General features: G+C 41.2%; 1 protein-coding gene across 1 annotated transcript; it reads left to right on the forward strand.

The window, feature by feature from the left end:
- Window positions 1–1,644: 1,644 nt before the first annotated feature.
- On the forward strand, window positions 1,645–23,204 carry INTS8 (integrator complex subunit 8). The gene is made up of 27 exons (XM_026050052.1): window positions 1,645–1,774; window positions 2,742–2,916; window positions 4,517–4,657; window positions 5,073–5,144; window positions 6,434–6,485; window positions 7,393–7,575; window positions 8,081–8,188; window positions 8,888–9,043; window positions 9,552–9,652; window positions 9,913–10,054; window positions 11,152–11,222; window positions 11,548–11,723; window positions 12,557–12,690; window positions 13,213–13,323; window positions 14,035–14,236; window positions 14,743–14,864; window positions 15,861–16,045; window positions 16,697–16,730; window positions 17,440–17,496; window positions 17,587–17,648; window positions 18,690–18,808; window positions 20,811–20,914; window positions 21,580–21,630; window positions 22,235–22,308; window positions 22,437–22,501; window positions 22,705–22,748; window positions 23,038–23,204. The coding sequence occupies exons 1-27, from the start codon at window positions 1,645–1,647 to the stop codon at window positions 23,152–23,154; spliced, it is 2,988 nt and encodes a 995-aa protein (XP_025905837.1). The 3' UTR covers window positions 23,155–23,204.
- The last annotated feature ends 296 nt before the right edge of the window (window positions 23,205–23,500 follow it).

The raw sequence follows: 23,500 nt of genomic DNA on the forward strand, positions 1-23,500 counted from the left end.
AATGGGTGGGACATTTTTTAAACTGCATTCATTTTACACTGTGAAGTCACAGGTATAAATATTAAATAGAAAACATTTTAAATTTCTGTTCCTCTTCTCAAGTGTTGTTTTCTAACTCTAATGTCTCCCCAAATCATACACACTTTGCCCACTCCTACAGGCTGCCCAACCCTGTGAGATTTTTCTCTACAACCCCTTTCTCTAATTACATGTGGAATGGGGGGAAAAAATGGGTAAATCACTTCAAATTGTTCTTTCTCATTCCATCTGCCTCTCCCTCTGCTTCCTTCACTTAAATAGGGACAATTCCCAGTGTGGAGGGTCATGTGTGAATGTTAGTGCTTACAAACCCCTTAAAAACTCTTACATGCCAAGTGTGGGTTTTTTCCTTCTTTTTTTTTATACTTGTTAATAATTAATGCTAGCATACCATGACAGTGCAAGTGTGTTTATTATTGACAGTTCCTTTGATTTATAAATATTGTTTTAAATGTAGGCTTTTCATTACTATTGGCTGTTTTGCTTGGTGTAAGAAATGCAAATGTATATTGGTTTTGTACCTAGCAGGAAGATATTGAGGTACTGTTAGAACAGATAATAATTTGCACCGAAAAGTGAACAAAAACACCATATGAACTGAACTTAAAAAAAATCATAAAATGATTTACATAATTGACATTAAAAGACCACTATTTATCACAGATTTGGACAAAAATGGGCTTCTTTGTGCTAAATGGGCACTGAATGGTTCTTATGAAGTGCTAAAAAATGAATAGCTATYGAGACTATTACTAAATCTTCCTAATGAGCATTTTGCTGCTTTCAAAAGATGTATGATCTTGTAAGAAACTATAAAATCTGATACAGTCTGGGACATGTTATATATATATAACAATTATATATATACTAAMTATATGTATATAGTGCTGCAAAAGAAAAGACCTTTGGCTTGTCARTATGGAAATTGTTCTTAGTCTTGAACTCCTAGACTATTTTTATTAAATGCATATACATTTTTATCGCTATTAAATCAGCTACTGCTGGGAAATGGCCTCAGGTTGTGCTGGGGGAGGTTGAGGTGGGACATCAGGAGGAATTCCTRYATCAGGTTGGACGTCATGAGGAATTCCTGTATCAGGTTGGATGTCAGGAGGAATTCCCACATGGAAAGCATGGTGCAGCATTGGAACAGGCTGCCCGGGGAGGCGCAGAGTGCCCATCCTGGTGCTGGGACGTGCTTGAGCAGCCCTGGCAGTGGCGGGTTTGAGGATCCGAAGGCCTTTCCCAACCCTATGGATTCTGTGAGTAGCCTGCTCTGCTCCGAGGCTTGCGTGAATCCTTAGGTGGACTCATTAGTCCCTCAAATGAGTCTCACCGCTCCTTACCCTCTAGTTCCCTCGGCACAAAGGGCCGGGAGCACACCCTTTCCTAGGTAAATGCCCCATGCTCGAGGAAAACCCTTTCCCCCTTCCTCTTCCCTCTTCTTTCCCTATGGGGCCGCCATGTTCCCGCCTCCCCGCGGGGAGGGGCGGGGCCTCCCCCGGCCGCGGCCCCGCCCCCTCCGTTGCGGCGCGGCCGCCATCTTGCCGCCTCGGCGGGCCGGGCCGGGGCGCGGGCCGCGCGCGGCCCCATCCCGCCGCAGCCATGAGCGCCGAGGCGGCGGACCGCGAGGCCGCCACGTCGAGCCGGCCCTGCACGCCGCCGCAGACCTCCTGGTTCGAGTTCCTGCTGGAGGAGGCGCTGCTGGAGCAGCACCTGCGCAAGCCCTCCCCCGGTGCGTGCGGCCCGCGGGCGGCCCTTCCCTCCCGGCCCGGCGCGTTGTGCCGAACCGGCGAGGCCCTCGCGGGGCCGCTGCGCGCGGCCGGGGGCGTTTGGAGCGAGCGCGGCCCGCGGGCGGGCGCAGGAGAGCCGGCCTCGCCTGCCTGCTCCGCGGCCCCGCCGCGAGGGCTGTGTGGGCCGCGCCGCCCGGCCTGGCGGCTCGCGGCGCTGCAGGGCGCCCGGCCTGGGGCCGGAGCGAGCAGCCACCCCGGTGGGAAGGGAATGAGACCCCCCCCCCCGCGGGAAACTCGCCGTGCTTTAGCCGTCCAGTCTGTCGGAGACTGTAGCAGGGTGCTGGGAATTGTGTTGTACTAGTCCCTGGAACAAGCCTGGGCAGTGTTGCTTTTGCAACATCTAAGCACGGCCTAAGTCAGCGTCCTTAGTTCTTACRCTGCTACTTTCCAGTTAAAAATATTGGTTAATATTAGTTCACCAAATTCGGACATTAATCATTTTGATTTATCTTCAGTTCTTCAAAACAGCCCTAAGATGCAGGACAGACTGTTCCTATAAGAAAGATTTTTTTTCATTTTTTTCACTTTTTTCAAACGCCTTTTTTTTTTTCCAAAGCATGTTCAGAAATTCCAGCAGTTGCTCATAAATATAGGAAAGATTTATAAACAGCTATGTATTTTTTACATCAGACAACTTATCAGTTCAATGATAAGTTGTCATGACAGTAACTCATTTCCTTTAGATGTAAGCTCTGAAATTTTGAAATTGGTTAATACAAAGCAGTGAAAATAAAGTATGAATTACTGTGGTTGAGTGAATGTGAAGATGAAATGGAGACATGTGGGGAGCCTGGCCGAATTCAGTGTAATCAAAGCTGGGGAGATGAGTTCGCTGTCTGTGGGCACAGCGCAGTGAGAAGGGAGTCCTGGGCTTTGCTGAGGTCTGAGGAGTGCCTGTGTTTTCCGCAGACCCCCCGCCCGTGCAGCTGATCGTGCAGTTCTTGGAACAGGCTTCCAAGCCATCCSTGAACGAGCAGAACCAGGTCCAGCCGCCGCCCGATAACAAAAGGAACCGCATCCTGAAACTCCTCGCTCTCAAAGTGGCTGCCCACCTCAAGTGGGATTTGGATGTGTTGGAGAAGAGGTAGGGGCTGCGTGTGTCGTGCTGAAGCTGTCAGACTGAGAAGTGCTGCGAGTTCTGTATTTTAACAAGCAGGGAATCACTCGGCTCCCTAGTCTGTCAGTATCTTTCCATCTTTTGACCTGGCTCTGACAATTGGAATCAAGTTCARTCTTTTCTGTAGGTTAGCAAAGCTTTGACAGAAGATTCCCCAAAGCACCATTGTGAATAAATCAATACTGTTAATAAGTTAAAGAGGAAAAATAGTGGGAATTAGGCATGGTGATATGTGTGTGCCTAAACCTGGCTAAGGATGAAGTTTAGGTTTGTTTTTCCTTCTGTTGCAAAGCCAGCCTAAGTTTCCCCATCCTAACATGCTATTTTTAATCCTTTACCAGAGTTTGCTGCTGTTTCGGTTCTGTTGACAATGGGAGGAGCCCCTCCATGTAGCTGTGAGGCAGATCTCTGAGCTCAGGAAACTTTACTGAATGACCTTGCCAGGAGTTAGGCAGGCGCACTGAAAGCAGAAGTAGGAGAGCCAGGAGCTTCTTTATTGGGGCAGCGCTGAGCGTTTTGGGGAACTGCCCTTCAGCAGCATAAAAACCTAATGGGGTAAGATCTGTTCTCCTCCACCTTTTYCTTCCGTATTGCAGTTGTCAGACACAGGGCTGCTGGCTTCTTGAAAGAAGAGGTCTTTAAGCTCCATAAAAATTGCATTGATTGTTTGTGATTAAAAACAAATACTTAGATATCTRTTAGTGTCTTCAGTCAGTCTGAAAATTTTATGTTCTTTATACTGTTATATAGAAATTTCTGAACTTGGTAAATGTTTCGAAAAACTTTATTCACTTTAGTCCATCCAATTACTGGTAGGGTTTATCTCTTCCTGGATGCTTTTCTATTTGTATTCTTATTATTAAATGAACACTRTATATATATTTTTTTTCCTCCAGTGTGCTGTTGTAAACAGCAAAAGGATTTGGAACGAGATCTCTTTGGCTGTTTTGCCTMCCAAGTTCTTTTTCCTTTTTTTCCTAGAGTAACACAAGAGACAAAATTACCATGTCCCATTTATTTACCTTATTAAAGTATTCTGAGGCTGAATTACTGATGGTCAAAGCACCTAGGCAAGTGAGCTCTTACTGTGGTTGAGCCTGAAAATATTGTATGGACACAKGTATTTTATATGCAAAGAGTATTTTTATAGATTGGAAAGTTACTGTACAGGATTATGTGAGTGCTTAGGACTGCTTCCGTTTTTGCAGATATTCATATCTGTACTTGACGTATTTTATGTCAATTAACATATTGACTTCTTGAAATGCAAATATAATCCTGACTTAYTAATCAGTCCTACTGCATGATAATACTGGACTAATTTGGGGATTCTGTAAGATTGTTTTGTCCCTCTTTTTTCTTTCTGAGAGAGAGCAAAGCAGCCTGAACTGCTTCCAGTTGCTAATTCAGCACATCTCAGTAGTAAGAGTTCTAGTTCTTTCAGCTTATGAACTCTAAGCTTGTTTCTAAATGAGAACTACTTCTTGTCTCTTAACTTGTTAAACTTATCAAAAAATCTGAGCTCAAGATTATTTATTTATTTATTTATTTATTTATTTATTAATAGCTTATCTGTTCCTGTATTGAACATGCTGCTGAATGAGCTTCTGTGTATCAGCAAAGTGCCCCCGGGAACCAAACATGTGGATGTGGACCTGGCCAGCTTACCACCTACCACTGCCATGGCCATACTGCTCTACAACAGATGGTAAGAAACCTTAAGGCAGTAATACTAACATTATCCTACTACTACCTTGTATTTTCTTCCTTTCATGCACTTTTACCTAGAGAAAGAATTTCAGTCTGTGTTTAGTAATAACAAGTTGTTATCTGTAGATAAGTGAAAGAGTCCAAAGAAAATTCTAAAACTCTTTCTGTTTTTTAACAGAATATTCAAGGTAGTGCTTTGAAGTGCGACTTTTGCAAAAATAAAAATTTTGCTATCTTACAACTTTTTAGAGGCATAACTTTTTGGTACGTTCCATTCAAAAGCATGTCTAATAGTTATTCAAATTGAGTATGGTGTCTGATATCGTAAATTGTTATTTTTAAGAGGTATGTGAGCTGCTTATTACACCTCAGAGGCTAATACCACTCTTCACTTAATTTTCTCCCCTTTGTAGGGCTATAAGGACCATCGTTCAAAGTAGTTTTCCWGTAAAGCAAGCGAAACCTGGACCACCTCAGTTAAATGTGTAAGTTAGAAGTAAATTTGGATTTCACATCTGTTTTGTAATCAGAAACCACATTGGTACTTGCATTAAAACATTTTTATATGCTATGATTGCTTAAACTGACTTATTCTAACACGGAAAGCTTGCATTTATTTTAAGTATATTCTTATTTTTCTGTCAGATATATTTGGTACATAACTATATGTTTATATGCTTCCGCTTGTTTAATGTGTTATCTCTATCACTTCACAGTCAAGAACAATCTTGAAAGAAAAGGAGATGTCTTTCTCTCCTGGGGAGATACTTATCCTCTAGTCTAATTTCAGAGGGGTATTTCTTGCATCCTGGCATAATTTTATCTCAGCAGTTTGCCTAATTGCTTTACAGCAGTTCCCCAAGTTATAGATCTGATAACCTGAGAAATATCATCTTCATCTGTTTTGTTAGACAGTCACTTTTAGTATAAGGTCAAGATCCAAGCCGTAGGATAGATCCAAGGCAGTTGGGTGGCTGTGGTTGCAACCTATGCTGGTTTTTACATTATATTATCTATTTGGAAAGTATCACCAAGGTGCTGTCAACTTTAGAAATGAGCATGAATACTGAGTACACTCTAGCATTAGAGGAATAGAACGTGTAACTGAAAGAGCTTATTATGTTGATTAAAAATACTTATACTAATAATATTTTCCCTAATATTATGATTAAATTATATATATAACTAATACATCATTATAACTAATACATAATTGTTATATATTTATGTATAAAATAAATAATATTAAAATATTATTATAGTAATAGTATTCAATGCAGTAATAGTAATCTTGTATTGTCTCCTCTGTATCTGAGTCTGATCCTGGATAGGTAGATTTTTTGAGAGGAAACAAGTTAAGTACTTCTCATTCTCCCCTGAACCCTCACCTGACAAATGCTCGTGAAGTTTGTTGTGGGCAAGCTTCGGAAGAATGAGCCTTTGAAAACTCATTTCTTCCTCATAGTTTTGTTAATATTAACATTTTGCCATGCCAAGTTTGATTTAATAATTTAAAAAATAAAAGACATTGGAAACTTTGAAAATTCCATTTTTATTAAACCACTTTCATAGTCCTAAACTCTTTCCATTGTAATTCTGTAATTTACATAAAGGTAGATAAGAACATTCTGTGGTCCTGCATAAGTGCTGTTAAAAATATAGTTATATGAAACTTATTTGAGAATTAGTCATGCTCTAGAATGTAAAATGAAATAATATGCAACTTTGCTTTATAACTAAGATCTCACTCTCTTCTACTAATGTATTTTGGCAGAATGAATCAGATGCAGCAGGAGAAGGAGCTAACTGAAAACATTTTGAAAGTGGTGAGATTTTTGCTTTACCTTTTCTTGAATTTCAAATATAAATATGAAAGCCCAGGGAGTCACCAGTAGCAGCACGGTACTGTTATATACATCTCGTATTTGTGTATACACCTCTCAGTCTTTTATGAATTGTAGCTAGCAGATTTGTTGACCAGTGTATCTGCTGCTATTGCAGTGTGTTTATGTTGGACAGCGCTATCGCTGCTTTGCTTGTTGTCTGTGATCAAAATGTTCTTTTATCAGCCTGTACTTGAAGCCATGTGAAGAGAGCAAGCACCTACACAATCCTTTTGTTAAAGGATTTAGCAGCTGGATGTTTTATGTTTGTAGCTGTCAATGGTATGTTAGTTGTGCCATAAGGGTTTCTTTTTGAGAGAAGCTTCCGTAAGTAGCCTGGCTCGATCTCCAGCTCTGGAGCTTCTTAGCATCAGTTGGTGTGTAACTGTTTTATGGCTTYGTCAGAAGTTGGGAGAAAATTTTGATACGAATCTTTTAATTCAAACAGAAGTAGGTTTAATTTCCACTGTGAAACTGTAGTTTAGGATTTATTCCCAAACTGTTGCAGAACTTGCTAATGCTCAGCAAACCGACAGCAAAGGGTAGAGGGAACTGAAAAAAACCTGTCTGTCTCATTTGGCTGAAATTCAGAAGTTAGAGAGCTCTTCATGGCAAGTAAGGACCTAATCCCATTTCTSTGTGTAGCTGAAACTGAGCTGGGACTTGCCAGTTTCTTTATTGTACAAGAAATACAGGAGCAGATTCTACAAAGTACTAAGATGGGTGCTTCACAGTTCAGGACATTCTTACCATCCTTTTACTTTACTGTGATGTTTTTAGTGTAAATTTAAACCCAAAGCTAAACTAGAAACCAACAGATTAATTTTTTAATGCATTTGAACTATTRTAGTTGAAAGAGCAGGCTGCTGATTCCATCCTGGTGCTGGAAGGAGCACTTAAATTAAACAAAGATCTTTATGTCCACACTATAAGAACTCTGGATTTGTTAGCCATGGAGCCCGGTATGGTGAATGGAGAAACAGAGAGCTCCACAGCTGGACTGAAAATCAGCGCAGAGGAGATAGAGTGCCAGGTACTTCACCTTCTAAACTAAAGCTTTTTGCTTATTTGTTTCTTTAGACAACAAGTAATRTTTTGAGATAAACTACCGTATTAATCTGTTGTTTTTTGTGACCTGTATKTAATATAGTAAGGTTGTTTTTGACTTCGCTTTAAATATTAAAACTTGTTTCAACGTTGCAAATACTGTTGCTCACACTTTTTTTGTTCCCTCTCATAGTGCCTCACTTTTCTGCCCCTTTGCAGTAAACCACTCTATGGCAAGGGCTGATTATTGCACTGTTKGTAGGATTTCCTGCAAGTCATAGTATGTGCCCATGCAAAATTACTAGTTGTAGTTGAAAAGAAAAGAATGTGCGGAAGTATGTGAGGAATATGTAGTATATCTCAGCATACTGGATAAAACTTGCAATAATTTGAAGTATGTGTAAAGGTTGAGCCAAAATGCTTAATGTTGTGCTAAGCCTGTTATTACATAAATTTAAAGATATTATGTCGTATATGAATGACACTTGCAGGTTTGCTATGATTTGGGTGCAATCTACTTTCAACAAGGTTCTACAAATCCAGCTGTTAATGAAAATGCTAAAGAAAAGTTTTTCAGAACGAAGGAGTTGATTGCAAAGGTACTGAGTGTTTTATTATATATTCAGCTTTTAAAAAAATGGATTTGTTTTAAAAAATGTTTATTTCTTTAGTAACATGAGAACTTTTATGTTATGGGTGTCTTTTAAAATGAGTTCATGGTATTTGGGCAGCAAGTTTTGTTACATTCTGTGTAGTGTTGTGCCTGTTTAAAATTACACTTCTCTTMATCAGTTGCAATGAATTGCTGCTTTGTTCTGCATTCACTGATGAACATACAGCTATGGAAATTGCATTGGTACAAGAAATGCAGAAATAGCCTCTGCACTGTTAGTAGCAGCCTCACTGAAGAGCATGTTCTTTGTAGTTCTTTATGATGTTACCTTTATGAGGAATATGGACAAGAATAGGAAATGCTATACGAGTAGTTCTTCCGTGCACATAATATTTTCTGTACTGACTTTAAAACAGTAGTGTGTTTGTACTTACTATTAAAATGTGCATCTTCTTTCATTCTCTTTCATAAAGTTGCAAGACTTGGGTCTTTATTTAAACAGACACAGCATGGTCTAAACTCCAAAAAGCATGTRTAAAAAGCCTGCTTTTTAAAGATACCTGAGCACACAAAACAGGTGCTTCGTGCTACTTGGACAAGTTGTGGGGTTTTGTTTGTGTCTTAGAAATAAGCTTATGTTTTATAACATCTCAGCCACTAAGGATTGCTTGACCCTCCTTTTCAGAATGGTTCCTCGTTCCTTCATTGCAGCATCGACGAAAAGCGGCTGGCTGGCTACTGTCAGGCCTGTGAGGTTCTTACCTCGTCTTCTGATGACTCATCCCAACAGGCTTCTCCTTACAGTCAAATTCATAACTGCATGAAATCTGGCAACTATCAGGTAGCCTGCTTTCAATAAATAAGCTTATTTTCAAGTATTGATCTGATCTGATGTGGATTTAAATGATATTTAAGTGTTTGTTTACATTTTTATACCCATTTGGAAAGTCTTGTCTGTGTTAGTTACATTATATTCTTGAATATAGTAGAAGTAGAGCAAAATAGTTTGAATTTCAAGTAGTTTTTCCTAATTGGTGTATGAAGGTTTGAGATAAGCTGTAATTCTCTGCATTTCRGGGGATGGTGCTGCTGAGATGTGCAGGCCAGTTTATATTCTCTAAGGCTCATTCCCTGGTGCTAGCAAAAGTACTTCTTCTGGTACTGTGATTTCTGAAGTTGTTATAATATTGTCATAAAGTTATATAAAGTAGTTGTTTGTAATGCCTTTGCAAGATTATATACTGATGCAAGCTGCGTCTCTCAGTTTTGTGATTTTTACCTGCGACAAATGCTTTTATCTGCACCTTTTGAATTACCCACTGAATATTCCACCTGTGTTTGTGTTGTAGGAGTTAGTGAAGATATTCCTTGAAGATAATCTAACCCTCAGTTTACCTATTCAGTTCAGGCAATCGGTGCTAAGAGAACTCTTCCAAAAAGCTCAAGAAGGGTGAGACATTATTTCATGAACTTTATAATGATRGTGAAAAGCAATTCTCATTAGCTGTGGTCAGGAAGGGAATTTTCAGCCAAAAAGTGAGGTCCTAGGTAAAATTAGGTAGATCCTAAGTTTGTTTTTTTTTCACATTGTGGTCTTGGACAGATACCTATAGCCCAAAATATGTCTGGGGATCTGGCACATGGCGCTTTGTCTTGGCACCAGCTGTGTCTGTCAGAGGTTCTGTGATGTTGTGTTTCGTATTTGGGCAGGAATGAAGCTCTGGATGAAATCTGTTTCAAAGTCTGTGTGTGCAACACGGTCTGCGATGTGATGCAGGGGCAAATGGTTGACATCCACTTCTGCCAGATGTTTCTGAAGCCCACCAAAGAGAAAATCGATTTCCTCCTTGAGGTAAGAAATTGCTGGCCAAGAGGGACACAGTTTTCAGTGGGATTCCCCCCTGCTCCCACGTACGTACATTTAGCTACGCTGTTCTTGCAGGTAATGCTCTCTTCTAAAGCAGAGAAAAAATCATTCATAAGGCTGTTACTCAAATACTTTTCTTGCACTTAATACAGATACGCTATGAGATCAGTCTTGCATCTCTATTAATAGTTCCCTTTCCTGTTGAGGAGGAACCTATTGCTTCAGTAATAGGTTTTGAAATTGCTGATATTCTTGATTTAGAATCATAGAATCATAGTTAATACAGATACGCTATGAGATCAGTCTTGCATCTCTATTAATAGTTCCCTTTCCTGTTGAGGAGGAACCTATTGCTTCAGTAATAGGTTTTGAAATTGCTGATATTCTTGATTTCACTATATATAGATACTATTGAATGTTTTCAAGGAACCAATTCTGCAAGATAGAGAGGAGAAGAGAGGAGAGAGAGGAGAAGAGAGGAGAAGAGAGGAGAAAAGAAAAGAAAAGAAATCTGTCCCAGAGGACCGGTTTCTCCTACCAGCTCTATTGTAAAAGCTGATGTGTCACACAGTGGTCCTGATCCTGACTTAAGCTTCACTGAGAGGAGCAGCTTTAGGAAATTATATTGCCCAAGCTAAACTTTTTGCTGCTATTGTGCTGTTATTTTCATCTTTTGCCTCATTTGAGTCTTTTCCTTTGCCTGTCARCTGCAGCTGTCCCATTTAAGAATGTGTCAAGAATCAGCTGTGAAAAGTGTCCTGTATTTCAGACTCACTGCTCACATTAGGTCTTGAACTTGTCTGCTTGTCTGTCAAGAGACAATTTATTGGATATGAAAAAGGAATGTGGAGAGTGTGTAAGGGAAGATTAGTCTTTTGAAACAGTCTCTCCTACATGGTTAAAGAAACTCTGATCCATCTGTGATGGCTACAGTGTTTGTCAAATAACTTTGTTACCCCCTTGAGAAGAGGGGGTTACTACATGATACTAACTGTGAGTCAGAAAACTGGAGAATAATGTTGTCTGTAACTAAATGTTTTTARATTTTTTAAGGGCTTTTTCTAACTGCTTTCTTTTGCCAGGTTTGTTCAAGGTCGATAAACTTAGAAAGCGCTTCGGAATCTTTGAAAAGAAAAATGGCAGCATTTCTCAAGTACGTACTGGTAGTAAGGTATCATTAATTAATAGTTCATAAACAATGTAGTACGACATTGTAAGTGTTTTGAGTACCTGGGCTGAAAAAATCGAATCAAAAAGTTGCCTTTTTTTCTTTTTTCTCTTTAACCTTTCTTGTGTAGCGTCTCTGAGAAAGCCCTGTCTTTTGTGCATCTCCCTAAATTGCTTTTGGTGCTCTGTTATTTCCATCTTTGGGATTATGCCCAGTTGCTTTATGACTTGTAGGACTTGGTAATACTGATAGCAGAGTATGGACTATATTTTTGTTTTGTTTCACCTTCCTAATGTGTTATCTTTTTCAGAAACTTGTGCTTGGGTTTGGAAGATCTTCAGCTTGTCTTCATGATTTCATCTCATGAGCTGTTCATAAAACTATTGAAAGATGATGAACGGAAGCTGCTCATTGATCAAATGCGGAAGAGATCTCCTCGAATCAACCTGTGTACAAAACCTGTGACTTCTTTTTATGAAATACCAGGTAATTTTTACACCATTTCCATTATGTTATATGTAGAGAGTGTTTATTTTCATGCCTGAAGTGACTAGGTGCAGATACGTTTTCAGAAGAGATTTAGCGMGAGCACATCCTCTACTGAGTCAGCAAATATCATACTTCTTTAAGAARGTAATTTTCCTTCAGAATGTTGCTGGTATTTCAGCTGAGTGTAGTGAGGATGTTGAGATGAGTGTGTGCCAGCTGCCTGAGTGAAGGAGAGCTGTGGCACCCGTTCTGAACTGCATCCGGCTCTGGCTGCTCTTCCCAGACAGGCTCTCCTTCCTCTGCTCTCACAGCAGCCCCAGTGCAGCTGTGGCTTTGCAGTGAGCTGGACTGGGTACAGCATCTGGGTGGGGGTTAAAACCTGCTAAAGAGAAACTCAGGTTTGCCAGGCAGTTTATTTTGTGGATATATTGGCTTGCTGTGAAGCCACACAGGAGTCCAGGCTAGCCTAAGAGAAGAGGTGCAAGCTGGTGGGTGGACYTGGGAAGAACAAACCCTTTTGGCCGTAATGCAGACTTGCATTGTCCTAAGGCAGTTGTGAAAAATGCATATTTTTTCATAAGATGGTACAGAGGGACTTTTTGGTGCTAATTTTGAACACTTTCTGTAGCAAGGATAAGGGAACACTCAGGGCTGCTGCTCTGAGAGGAAGCAGTTCTCAGGAACCGGGAGCTGAGAAGCTGCCATGAGATGTTTCTGGAGGGCTGCAAAATGATGTATACGTCCTATAAAAGCATCAGTGTGTTTGCCATTTTAGTGCCTTATGTTTAAAATGTTAAGGAGTGTCCCAGAAGTCTSTGTTTTTCTCCTAGCTTCAGCAACTGTCAACATTGGCCAGCTTGAACATCAGCTCATATTGTCAGTAGATCCTTGGAGGATTCGCCAGATCTTAATTGAGTTGCATGGAATGACTTCAGAACGCCAGTTCTGGACAATTTCAAATAAGGTAGCTTATTTGGTATGGTCATGAGATAGAGTATTTTGAGGACTGGTGGGTGTCACACTGTGATTAATATTTTTTTTCCACAGATTTTCAGTGTTGTTTTTTCTTTTTCTTTTTTTTAACCAACTTGACTTTTTTTTTTCCACCAAATGAGGATACTTATCTAAACCCACTTTCCACATGAAAGGTGTTATAACAAAATATGTAATTTTTTGAAGAAATTAATGGCTATTACACAAGCTTTACTTCTCAGAAARTACATTTTGTAGCTGTTCCTTTAAATGTCCTACTCGGCATAATCCTTTAAATTTCTGTTGTTAGTAGCTGGCAAGAGAAGTGGAGAACAGTGTGGAGTTTTTGTTGTTGGTTTTGTGGAGTAAGGATGTATTTTCCAATTATTACATGTTCAAAGTATGAATCAATTAGAGTAGACAGACATTTTTGAAATAACTTATACATCTAATCCATGCATGTTATGTGAATTCCCAAACGACTTACTCTTCATTTTATGTATTTTTCTTTCAGTGGGAAGTACCAAATGTTTATGGCAATGTTATTCTGGGAATTAAAGATAATCTGACTAGGGATTTGGTCTACATCCTCATGGCAAAGGGATTGCACTGCAGCACTATTAAGGTGAGCAAACCCTCTGAACCTGCCAGTGTGTCTGAACTTTAGAGGTATAACAACACCAAGTTTGGAATCACAGAGTTGGCAGGTGTAGAATAATAACTTAGTAACTAGGTAATACAGTAACATGTTAATAATGTGATGTAATGTAATAACAGGTTAGTGTTTCTGTCTCACAAAGTTTCATTAGTAAAATGTGGATAATGGCTTGGCAGTGAGTTGAACTTGGGTATAAATTTATTTATGTGAGGTTTGATTAGGATGGAATAAATCATGTTGTATCTGACCCTAGCTGTGATTTGAGACACTGATATAGTTTGTTACTCTTTTGGATAGGTGTTTCCCGTATGGAATTTATTGGAATACTGTTTAATTTGCCTTGAAGTATAGTTTAGCAAACTACAGACTAGTCAACTATAGGGTAAAACTAAACTGTCTCCATAATACACATTTAGTTACTGAAGGCATACACTTTTCTTAAGTGTTTTATTTTGTTTGAAAAATCTGGAATGGGGGAATGTTTAACCTCACTGTTAAGTCCAAAGGAGTCCAAAATACAAAAGATGTGAGTGGGATCTTAGGTGGGACCAGCCATGCTGGTGCCAAGGTGGGTCCAACTGGGATAGCACTGTACAACATTTCAAATCTAGTTTTCTTTTTCCTTTTGAAACCATTATGAACCTTTAGTGCATGTTTTACCTGTCGTCTTTATGGCAGGATTTTGTCCACGCAAAGCAGCTTTTTGCTGCTTGCTTGGAGCTTGTGACAGAGTTTTCTCCCAAACTGCGTCAAGTGATGCTGAACGAAATGCTGCTTTTGGACATTTACACTCACGAAGCTGGAGCTGGTGTTTCTGGAGAACGTCCTCCTTCCGACCTTATAAGCAGAGTCCGAGGCTACTTGGAAATGAGAGTACCTGGTAAGGACACGTGCTGTCCTTGTGAGACAGCGTAAAGCACAAAGCTCAGAAGTAATGAGACAGCAATCGCTCTATATTCCGAATCTGCTACTGGAAACAAAATAGTGAAGTTTATGACAGTGCTTTGGGAGTTTTTAGAATCTTATAATGACAAGAGCAACATCACGATACCACATATTTCTAACCAGTCTGAGTGCCACACTCAAACGACTTGAGTAGAAAAGGTGTCTGCATTTTGTCTGAATTTTTTCCTTTCGCATTTTACCTTTTGCTCGTTGCTAATGAAGTCCACCTAGTTTTGCACTGCAGGAGTAATGTTATACTGTTGCAGTTGCAAGAAGCTGCTGTTCCTCATAATTTACAAAAGTGAAGCTTTTTCAGAGGACTAAGCACCATATTTTTCCACAGTAGGAGATATGGAGTAGAAATGACTAATGAGAGGGAATCTGCTTGTTTTCATACCATTCTGTTTTTCACAAGTTAAAAAAAAAMCCCTTTTCTTCCAGATATTCCTCTTCGACAAGTTATAGCTGAAGAATGTGTTGCCTTCTTGTTGAACTGGCGTGAAAATGAGTACCTGACAATGCAAGTTCCGCTGCCTCTGGTTCAGACCAACCCTTACGTGAAGGTAACGGGTGTTCAGTCTTAAAGCCTTAGCAGTTGGATTGTTACTGACTGGCATTTGTGCTTTCTAGGGCATGTACTTCTGTCGCTCACTGTCATGTTTTTTTTGTGGTGATGAGTGAAGWTAGTCTGGTAAACAAAGGACATTGCAGGGCTAGGCACTCAGTGTGTTTGACCCTTGACAAAAGGTGGCACCTGTGCTGCAAGAACAGTTGAAGCAAACTGCATTTTGGTGCTTGTTACCTGCATAAGTGTGGGGCATAAATGTGAGAAAAATTGTGAACCCTAATCCATTCAAAACACTGTAACCCCCTCCTCAGTAACTTAGCCTCCTCTCAAATGGTAGTTAACTTAGATGTGGAAGGTAAGAGAAGTGCATAGACCTCAGGCTTCATGTCTATTCATCTTTCTTCTGTGCTGAGATTTACATTCCAACTATATAATTTGGAAGACTATAGTAGTTTCACTGTTCAACCCAATAATCATGTTTAGCTTCTGGGAAAATTATACTTTCGAATTGCTTTCAAAATGACTTTATAGCAATGCTGTTTTTGCTTTCAAGTCAGGGATCAGGCTGAAGCAGAATGCAGAGCTTTCCTGTGAAGCTGCTGCACAATTTCTGTCTTGAGCTCTTTGTTCTTTCTGTATACCAGAGGATGCCTTTGCAACTGAAATTTTACTTCTAGCTAAGATTAATTGTTGTATGAAAGATATGGGTACTCTAGGAATGTACTATGTGTAAAACTAGGTTTTATGTAATATAGGTAGGTAGAATAAAGCTTGTTTTATGGAGTCTGAATATTCTTAAGAAAACTAGTACAGAAAAGAGTGCTCTGTGATTTTGCCCTCTGCCTTCCAGCCCCCACTGTCACTGTTGCAAAATTCAGTCACTCTGATGTTTAAAACTGCTTGCTTAGCTGTTTTAAAGCATGTGTCAATAATTCCTTGCTCTAGTCAATACTAGCTCTGGCTTCTGTATTTCTTCTTTTGCATTGCCTAGCTGGGACAGCTGTTGGCAGCTACGTGCAAAGAGCTTCCAGGTCCCAAAGAAAGTCGACGGACAGCTAARGATCTCTGGGAAGTTGTTGTGCAGATCTGCAGCGTGTCCAACCAGCACAAACGGGGGAACGATGGCAGAGTCAGTCTGATAAAGCACAGGGAGTCCACACTAGGCATTATGTACAGGTATGTGCAACCCCTTTCCATGCCCACAAGGAATAGGTGCCCTGTGAGACCGTGCACTGTTCCCTGCTGCTCTGGGCTCGTCTGGTTGGTCTGTATTGGCAGGGAGGCTGCTTTGCCCCTCCTGCTGTGGGGTGCGTGGGAGAAGGTGGGGGCTTTCTTTGTGTGTCAGTTTTACRCTGCTGCCAGAAGAGGGAAGCAGTCTGGGTTCACCCTGGGATGCTGAACCTCTTCCGACCCTCGATTCAGACAGCAGCAAGCAGTGCCTCTGTTCTTACTAGGGCAAAGAACTAGTGAAGCCTTTTCCAAACAAGCTGTGCTTGTCTGGGTGGTTTGGTGGTGACAGTCTCTGCTGGGCATCACAAGGAACTCCGTGTACATTATAAATGACTCTGGTGCACCCTCTTCTGTAAACCTGTGCCTGTCATTTAGGCKTGGCTGGCACTGCACTGGCTTTCATTCACTTTCAGGTTTGCTGGAGTGTTTTCATTTACCTACCCTTTTGTGTTGTTAAGTTAAACAGTTAGTACTAAAGGGACCTTTGCCAGGTGAAAAATGTGCTTTGCTGCCTGCTCTGGTTCCCAGTGAGTTAAGCCTGTGCATATTCATTGCTGTGGCTGGTTACTTACCCACGTATGTGTGTCTCTTATTTAGGAGTGAATTGCTGTCGTTTATCAAAAAACTGCGGGTAAGTTACAGTGAACTTCACAATATGCTCATAACCAGACCTCTCCTTTGGTGTATTTCTTCTTCTGGACTTTTTCGGTTAAATTGCAGAAAAAACTAATACCTATCTAAATGTTTTGTGTGGCTGAAGTACTTTTGAATTTGTTACCCATGATAAAGTAGTGCTTAAAAGCTTATTTAAAATCATCCTTCATTTGGCAGTGGAGATCTGTTAATATTAGGATTACCAAGAACATAGATTTTGCTAAAAATACAGTTTATTAAGGAAACTTTATTCCAGTTATCATGAAGGGCTGTGTTTTTGAACATCAGCAAGGTATCCCTTGTGGAGGGAGGAAGTTCATAACTAAGAGGCAGAACTTAGGAGAAAAAAGTGTGTGTGTGTGTGTGTGTGTGTGTGTGAATGCATAGAATAGCTTAGTATATACCATGCAGAAGTTTAAGGTTAGGCGGTAGCAATGGAAGGAAAATAAAGATGTGCAAAGCTTATGTGTTTATTTTTCTTTTTTTCTTAGGCAGTTTTTCAGGGAGTTGTGAAATAAGGATTTCTTACAGAAATTTTCTCAGTGGTTATCTTCTAGGCTTTCTAGCAGAAGAATGCCCTATTTAGAAAGGAAATAGTATTTTAAGTATCTTAGGTAGTTTTAAAGTTTAAGGAAGAAAGTAAAGTTTTACATTATTTTGTGAAACTTTTTTATTTTCCCTTACAGGAACCATTGGTTTTAACTACGATACTGTCCTTGTTTGTCAAGCTCCATAATGTTCGGGTAAGTATGTCCCGTAACCATCGTGCTTGGAATGGTTAAGGGTGTTGAGTGGGTCCTTGGTAATTTCTTCTACTGTGTTTCTTCTCTTAGGAAGACATTGTGAACGATATCACTGCAGAGCACATTGCCATCTGGCCCTCATCCATCCCCAAGTAAGAGAATAACCAGCTCACAGTATTGACAAATCCTTATTGATGCAGGTGATTTGGTTGCAGCTACTCAGAGTGTTTCCTGGTTGTCACTGACTCGCAGGCACRTTTTCCTTTTGGGGACAGATGGGTTTGATTGAATGAGCTTTTGTTCCCAGTTTGATTTTCTGAGGGAGATGCAGATGCAAGAAGTGGAAGGGTTTGTGTGCTTTATTGAGCTTTATATAACTATATCAACTAATATATAGCAGCTATTCAAATATACCTCTTCAAAAAAGTTATTAAATATTATTCAGTATTAAAATATTAAGTGGCATAAGGTATTGAATTGTCCTGGCTGGATAGCAGAGTGTGCATTAATACTTGTAATTATTTCTGTACTTGCTAAGCTTAGGGGCAGGCTCTCTGGGACTAGAACTTGCTGCCCTAGACTCTGACTGTGCAAAGTCCTTGTGAGCATAGGGAGTGAGTGCAAAGTTTAATACCATTAATGTGCCTTAATTGATCTGCTTCGATAGTTTTATGGTTGCTGGATTAGACTKCCCTGCCTGTTGTGAGCACAACTAGAAGCTGGTTCTCTATCTATTACCAGAACTTCTCAGCAGGTGGGAAGGACGGTGTATTTCAAGTGGGGACTGCCCACACAGTGTGCCAAGCTCCTGCCAGCCTTTCCTCCCATGTTAGTCACACAGGTTTCCTGCCTCGAGCTGGCAGTCTGTGGCCATTCACACAGATGCTGTAATAAATGGTCTCAGTTTCTTGTGTGTGTCCCTGCTTGTTGAAACTGAGAGCATATACCCTTGAGAGAAACCCTTTAAAGGCGGCTGCCACAGAAAAATCCTGCCTTTGCCCAAGTCTGAGAATGATACATTTCTCCTCTTGTATGTGACCATATTAAAACATTTCAACAGGAGACATGTAACATTAAACCTTTACTAGAGTTATGCGTTATATTTAATGCAAATTGGTTTTTAAGTATAAAATCAAATTCCTGTTTCAAAAACTCATTTAGAAATTATTTCTCTTTTTTTTCCCCTCCTTTAGCCTTCAGTCAGTGGATTTTGAAGCTGTGGCTATTACAGTAAAAGAGATAGTCAGCTACGCGCTGACCATCAACTCAAACAACCACTTCTGGCTAATTATCCAGGCAGACATTTATTTTGGTGAGTGAAACAAGCATCTGCTTTTAGCATTTCTGCAGGGGCACCTTGTCTCTCTCTCGGATTTGTTTATGCTCCTAACACCCCTCGTGTGTCCTGTAAGTGCCATCATGCAAAGGAGCCCAAGTGGTATAGGAGTTTAGAAGGTTTCTTTGGAGGTAGTAGAAGTGTAAGTGAATTTTCCCTGGAGGAGTTTTATGCCCAGAGACTGGGCTTCTGASAGGTCCTGCAGACTTGCTTTTAGGGCAAGGGAAACTTTCAAGGAGGGTCCGTATCAGCTTCACTTTTTTTAATGGGAGCAGTTGGTCCCTGACTGGAAGAATTGTGCATAATACACATGTGCATTGGAGTTTCTAAGTGAGTGAAAAGCTGTGGGGGTTGTGCTTGCTTTTAAAAGGGGTGGTCAGCTTCACTGGGCAGGTAGGAGCAGAATCCAGAGGACCTGCTATATTTTATATAGGGAAGTACCTGGGAGTGTGAATGGGGGAGCGTGAGGAGCTGGTTTGGTACTGACTGGGGCAAGGAGCTTTCCCAGGCCCCGGAGCCCCGACCTGCCGCTTGCCCAGGGCTTGTCCTGGCCCATCAGCTGGGAGCACCCGGCCTAAGGCAGCGCGAGCGCCGCAGCCCCAGAGCTCGGGGTGCCCAGGGAGGCCCTGCACAGCCCCTGCTCTTGCCCGGCTCCCTTGCACTTAGCCCCAGCCTCGGGGCACTGCCCTGGGCGCTCTCCAGCACCTGCCTCTCCCCACAGATACTGAGTGGGGGTGCTGGGCACCAGCCAGGCGAGCGTGGAACTCCCTGCGGAGTTTACCTCCCACTAAAGAGAGGGATACAGTCATTGCAGTGCTAAAGAGAGGGATACGGACATTGCAGCACTCAAAAGCAGATGGGAATTTCTTGTGCTTAACATCTCTGCTGAGAGCGTGCTAGAGGAATGTAGCATCCAAGCCAAATTGTTCCTTCCAGGAATAAACTGGGTATGTGCTGTCTCTCAGCCATCCTGTGGGCGCTCTAGTCTCTCAGAGGAGGAGATGCACATTTCCAAATGTGTCTCTGGGACTGGGAGGTTGTCCGTGTTGWGCAGGGAGATGCAGTGCGGAAATTCTGGCTTCAAAGGGAGAGATTCATTTAGAACGTGGTTCTTGGAGCAGGGAAGGAGCCTGCACAGTCTGGTGACCAGGAYCCTCCACTTGGATGCGGGAGAGAACATGCCACCAGTTAAGCACTTGTAGCATATGGTGGATCTGTATTTTAAGTCAGACTGCTCAAACTGTGCAGAGCCCCTGACAGCTGCCTGAAGTTAAAAAAGTGATCACCGTTGTTGCACAACAGTATTCTTATTCCCAAGCATTGATCTGTGACTTGTTTTCATTCCAGAATATAMCAAGGGAGGTGCTAGCTGGTAGTGATAGATGTTCTTCAGCCACAATTAACTAAACCTACTTGAAAACACAAATCAAAACCAAACCTGAGTGACAGTTTCTCTGCTTCTGCTTATTAGCAGGCAGGGAAGGCACGGTGTGAGGTGCTGAAAAGGAGAGGACGGAGCAGTTAGAGTGTCTCCTTTCTGAAGTGGAGCTCTCTGAGCGCATCACCTCAGAGCCCCAGGACGAACAGGAGCTGTGCAAAGGCATCGAGCAGAGCTCCAGCTTTAGCAGGTTCATTGGGCCTTAGAGTTTTCACAGCACTACTTGTGTTCCAACTTCTTCATGAAATCTTGGCAGGAAAACATCTAAGATTTCTTTTAACCTAGTTCTTAAAAGTCACAGCTTCACCTCTGTTGCTCATTTTCCCAATTGTCTAGCTGTGTATGACTCTCTTACCATCTCCTGTGGTAGGAGTCATTTAAAAAGGACTTTTTAAAATATGCAAGTCATTTTGCAAATAGAATTTCAACAGAGAGATGATTCAGATGTGATCTGAATAATTTTACGAGCGATTAACCTGAATCCTGGAACTAACTGCTGTGTTTATTCTCAAGTCTCTGCTCTSTTTTTCTCCACTGCAGCGACAAACCAGTATTCAGCAGCCCTGTACTACTACCTCCAGGCAGGAGCTGTGTGCTCAGATTTCTTTAATAAAATGGTACCGCCAGATGTGTACACAGACCAGGTGAGACATCTGCCTAATGCAATTTAAACATAAATGGAGGGGCCTGAGCACCCACAGAGCTGTGTCCTCTGAAAGGTTCTTCCTTTCAGCTTCATTTTTGAGCCTTCTGGAAGCATTTCTGCTGCAGAGGGGAGGGAACTGCAGTGGTGCAGGGAGCAGTCCTGCCCTGTCTTGCTCAGCAGGAGCCCCCGGTGTCCCCTGTGGGCAGCGGCGCAGGAGGCTGTAGGAAAGGGCTGACACCCAGGGAAGGAGGTTATTTTCAGCCCCTGGCACGTTGTTACCTCTCACCTGCTGGTGTCCCCCTGGAAAGGGAGCGCTCCAGGCCTGTCCCGAGTGCCCTGAGGAGMGTCTGGCCTGAGGCGGCAGGGACAGCCCCGGGAGAGCCTGGCCTAAGGTGGGGCCTGACCTGAGGCAGCGACCACAGTGCTCCTCACCAACCTGAGAGCACCTCTCAGCCCTGCAAAACACCCCCCCTAGTTTTTTTTCTTTTTTTAAAAGACTGTTTGTTTGGTTTTTTTCAGTAGTTATGAGAACATAGATGCAATTATTTAGTCCCTTTAAAAAAGGAATTAAAAAAAAATGCTGTTCTTTTATGTTCCAGTAACAGCTTAAAAGCTTAACAACAATCTTAAAAGCTTTTTTTTTTTTCTTTTACGGCTCTGTAGGTGATAAAGAGAATGATCAAGTGTTGCTCCTTACTCAACTGTCACACTCAGGTAAGAGCTGAAACACAGCGTTAAATTGAACATTTATCTTCAAATATTTTTGACTTAAGAATCTATCACATCTTTTAAACCCAATCTGCAACTAAAAAAAAAAAAAATCTCTGAAGGTGTTCTTTTGTTATTGTTGCTGCTGTTTTACTAATTTAACAAGGTTAAAAGAAAAAAAAAAGTTTGCAACTGTTAAAAAAAATAGCAGTAGTTTGTTTTTATGCTCTGTTCTCTACAAACAACAGAACTACAGCCTAAGAGAGGAGAGGGACCGGAGCATCCATGGGGTGTTTTGGGGAATCTGGCTGTATTCAGCTTGATAATCMCCTCCTAACTTCTTTATTCCCTAAGAGGAGCAACACGTAAATTCAGCCGGAGCCTAAAAAAATACTGAGAAATTTGGAAGCACGGGCAGTCTCTTCACATTGGAGTAAAATTTGCCCCTTTTTTTGGGCTATTGCAGTTACTATACAACAAATTATGTATGTGCTCAAAGCTTGAGTGTTAAAAGTTGCTCAGTTTAGCGACTGGAGCTCCTGCTGCTCTCTGGCAAACTCAGCTTTGGGGGCAGCTAGGCTGTGGAGTCAGCTGGAGTCTTTCCTTACAGGTGGCCATCTTATGCCAGTTCCTCAGGGAAGTGGACTATAAAACTGCATTTAAGGCACTGCAGGAACAGAACAGGTAAATACTGCAACAAATATTCTATACAGCTGGACATTTATCATGCACATTATCTGCATCTTATGTATAGATTATATACTTAATGCTTATGTAAACATGTTAATAGTCTAACCAGTCTTCTCTTTCAGTCATGATGCTATGGATTCTTACTACGAATACATCTGGGATGTCACAATTTTGGAGTATTTGACATGTATCCTTTCAATTACTGAAGAAACAGTTGTAGGGGAGGCCGGCGTAGGGAAAATCAATTCCATTTCATGCTCAAGTCAGACTTCCTACCCTGGCACCTCCTTTGCTTGAGGAAGGCTTTCTRCACACTATTCCTAAATGGGGCAGGATCTCTTCGATGTGCATAGGAAGAGAACAGCACCTATTTTCTTGACTTTCCCTCAGATCTCCATCATAAACGAGGCGAGACGGACAAGAGACAAATAGCAGTAAGTAGAACAGAAGGCAGCAGGGAGTGCTGCAGTGTTTCTTTCCCTCCCTGAAGCCTCTCTCTTCCAAAAGAGAGTACTTCCCATGTTATATTCCTGCATAACTTTACATCAGCATCCCCCTTCTAGTAAAACTAGCAGCGAGAGGGCTTAGGGGTAGGACAGTAATATATCACAGAGAAAAAATGACTTCTGCTTGAACTAGTGGTGGACAGGCCTTGTAAGGGGGGTTAGCTTAACTAATTGTCTTCTGCTAATGCTCATACCTCTTTTTTCCCCCCACTTCCAGATTAAAGCTATTGGCCAGACCGAGCTGAACGCCAGTAACCCTGAGGAAGTGCTGCAACTTGCTGCCCAGAGGAGAAAAAAGAAGTTTCTTCAAGCTATGGCAAAACTTTACTTTTAAGTTAATGGTGGAAAATACTTATAAAATGGGTAAAAGTAGAAAAAAGATGTTTCAATGCTTTTTATTTTTTAAATTCATTTAAGTTTTTGTACAACATTTACAGTGTATCTCTTAGAAATAGATGAAATATTATAATAAACCCCCTTATTTTTACAAACTGTACAGAAGGCCTGAAACAACTTCAGCTAGTTCACAATGCATTGTTCATAGAAGCAACAAATTCAAGTTTGCTAAGTTAGAGTGAAAGAGCTCAAGTTCAAAACAACATGTAAAAAAACAAAAAATAGAAGACCCTGGTGTCATGTGAAGCTCAAGTGCAGTTTCATGAACTGCTCCAGGTCATCAA

This window comes from Nothoprocta perdicaria, unplaced genomic scaffold, assembly GCF_003342845.1.
Source record: "Nothoprocta perdicaria isolate Ctin4 unplaced genomic scaffold, notPer1 scaffold_64, whole genome shotgun sequence".
In the NCBI taxonomy this organism is placed as follows: domain Eukaryota; kingdom Metazoa; phylum Chordata; class Aves; order Tinamiformes; family Tinamidae; genus Nothoprocta; species Nothoprocta perdicaria.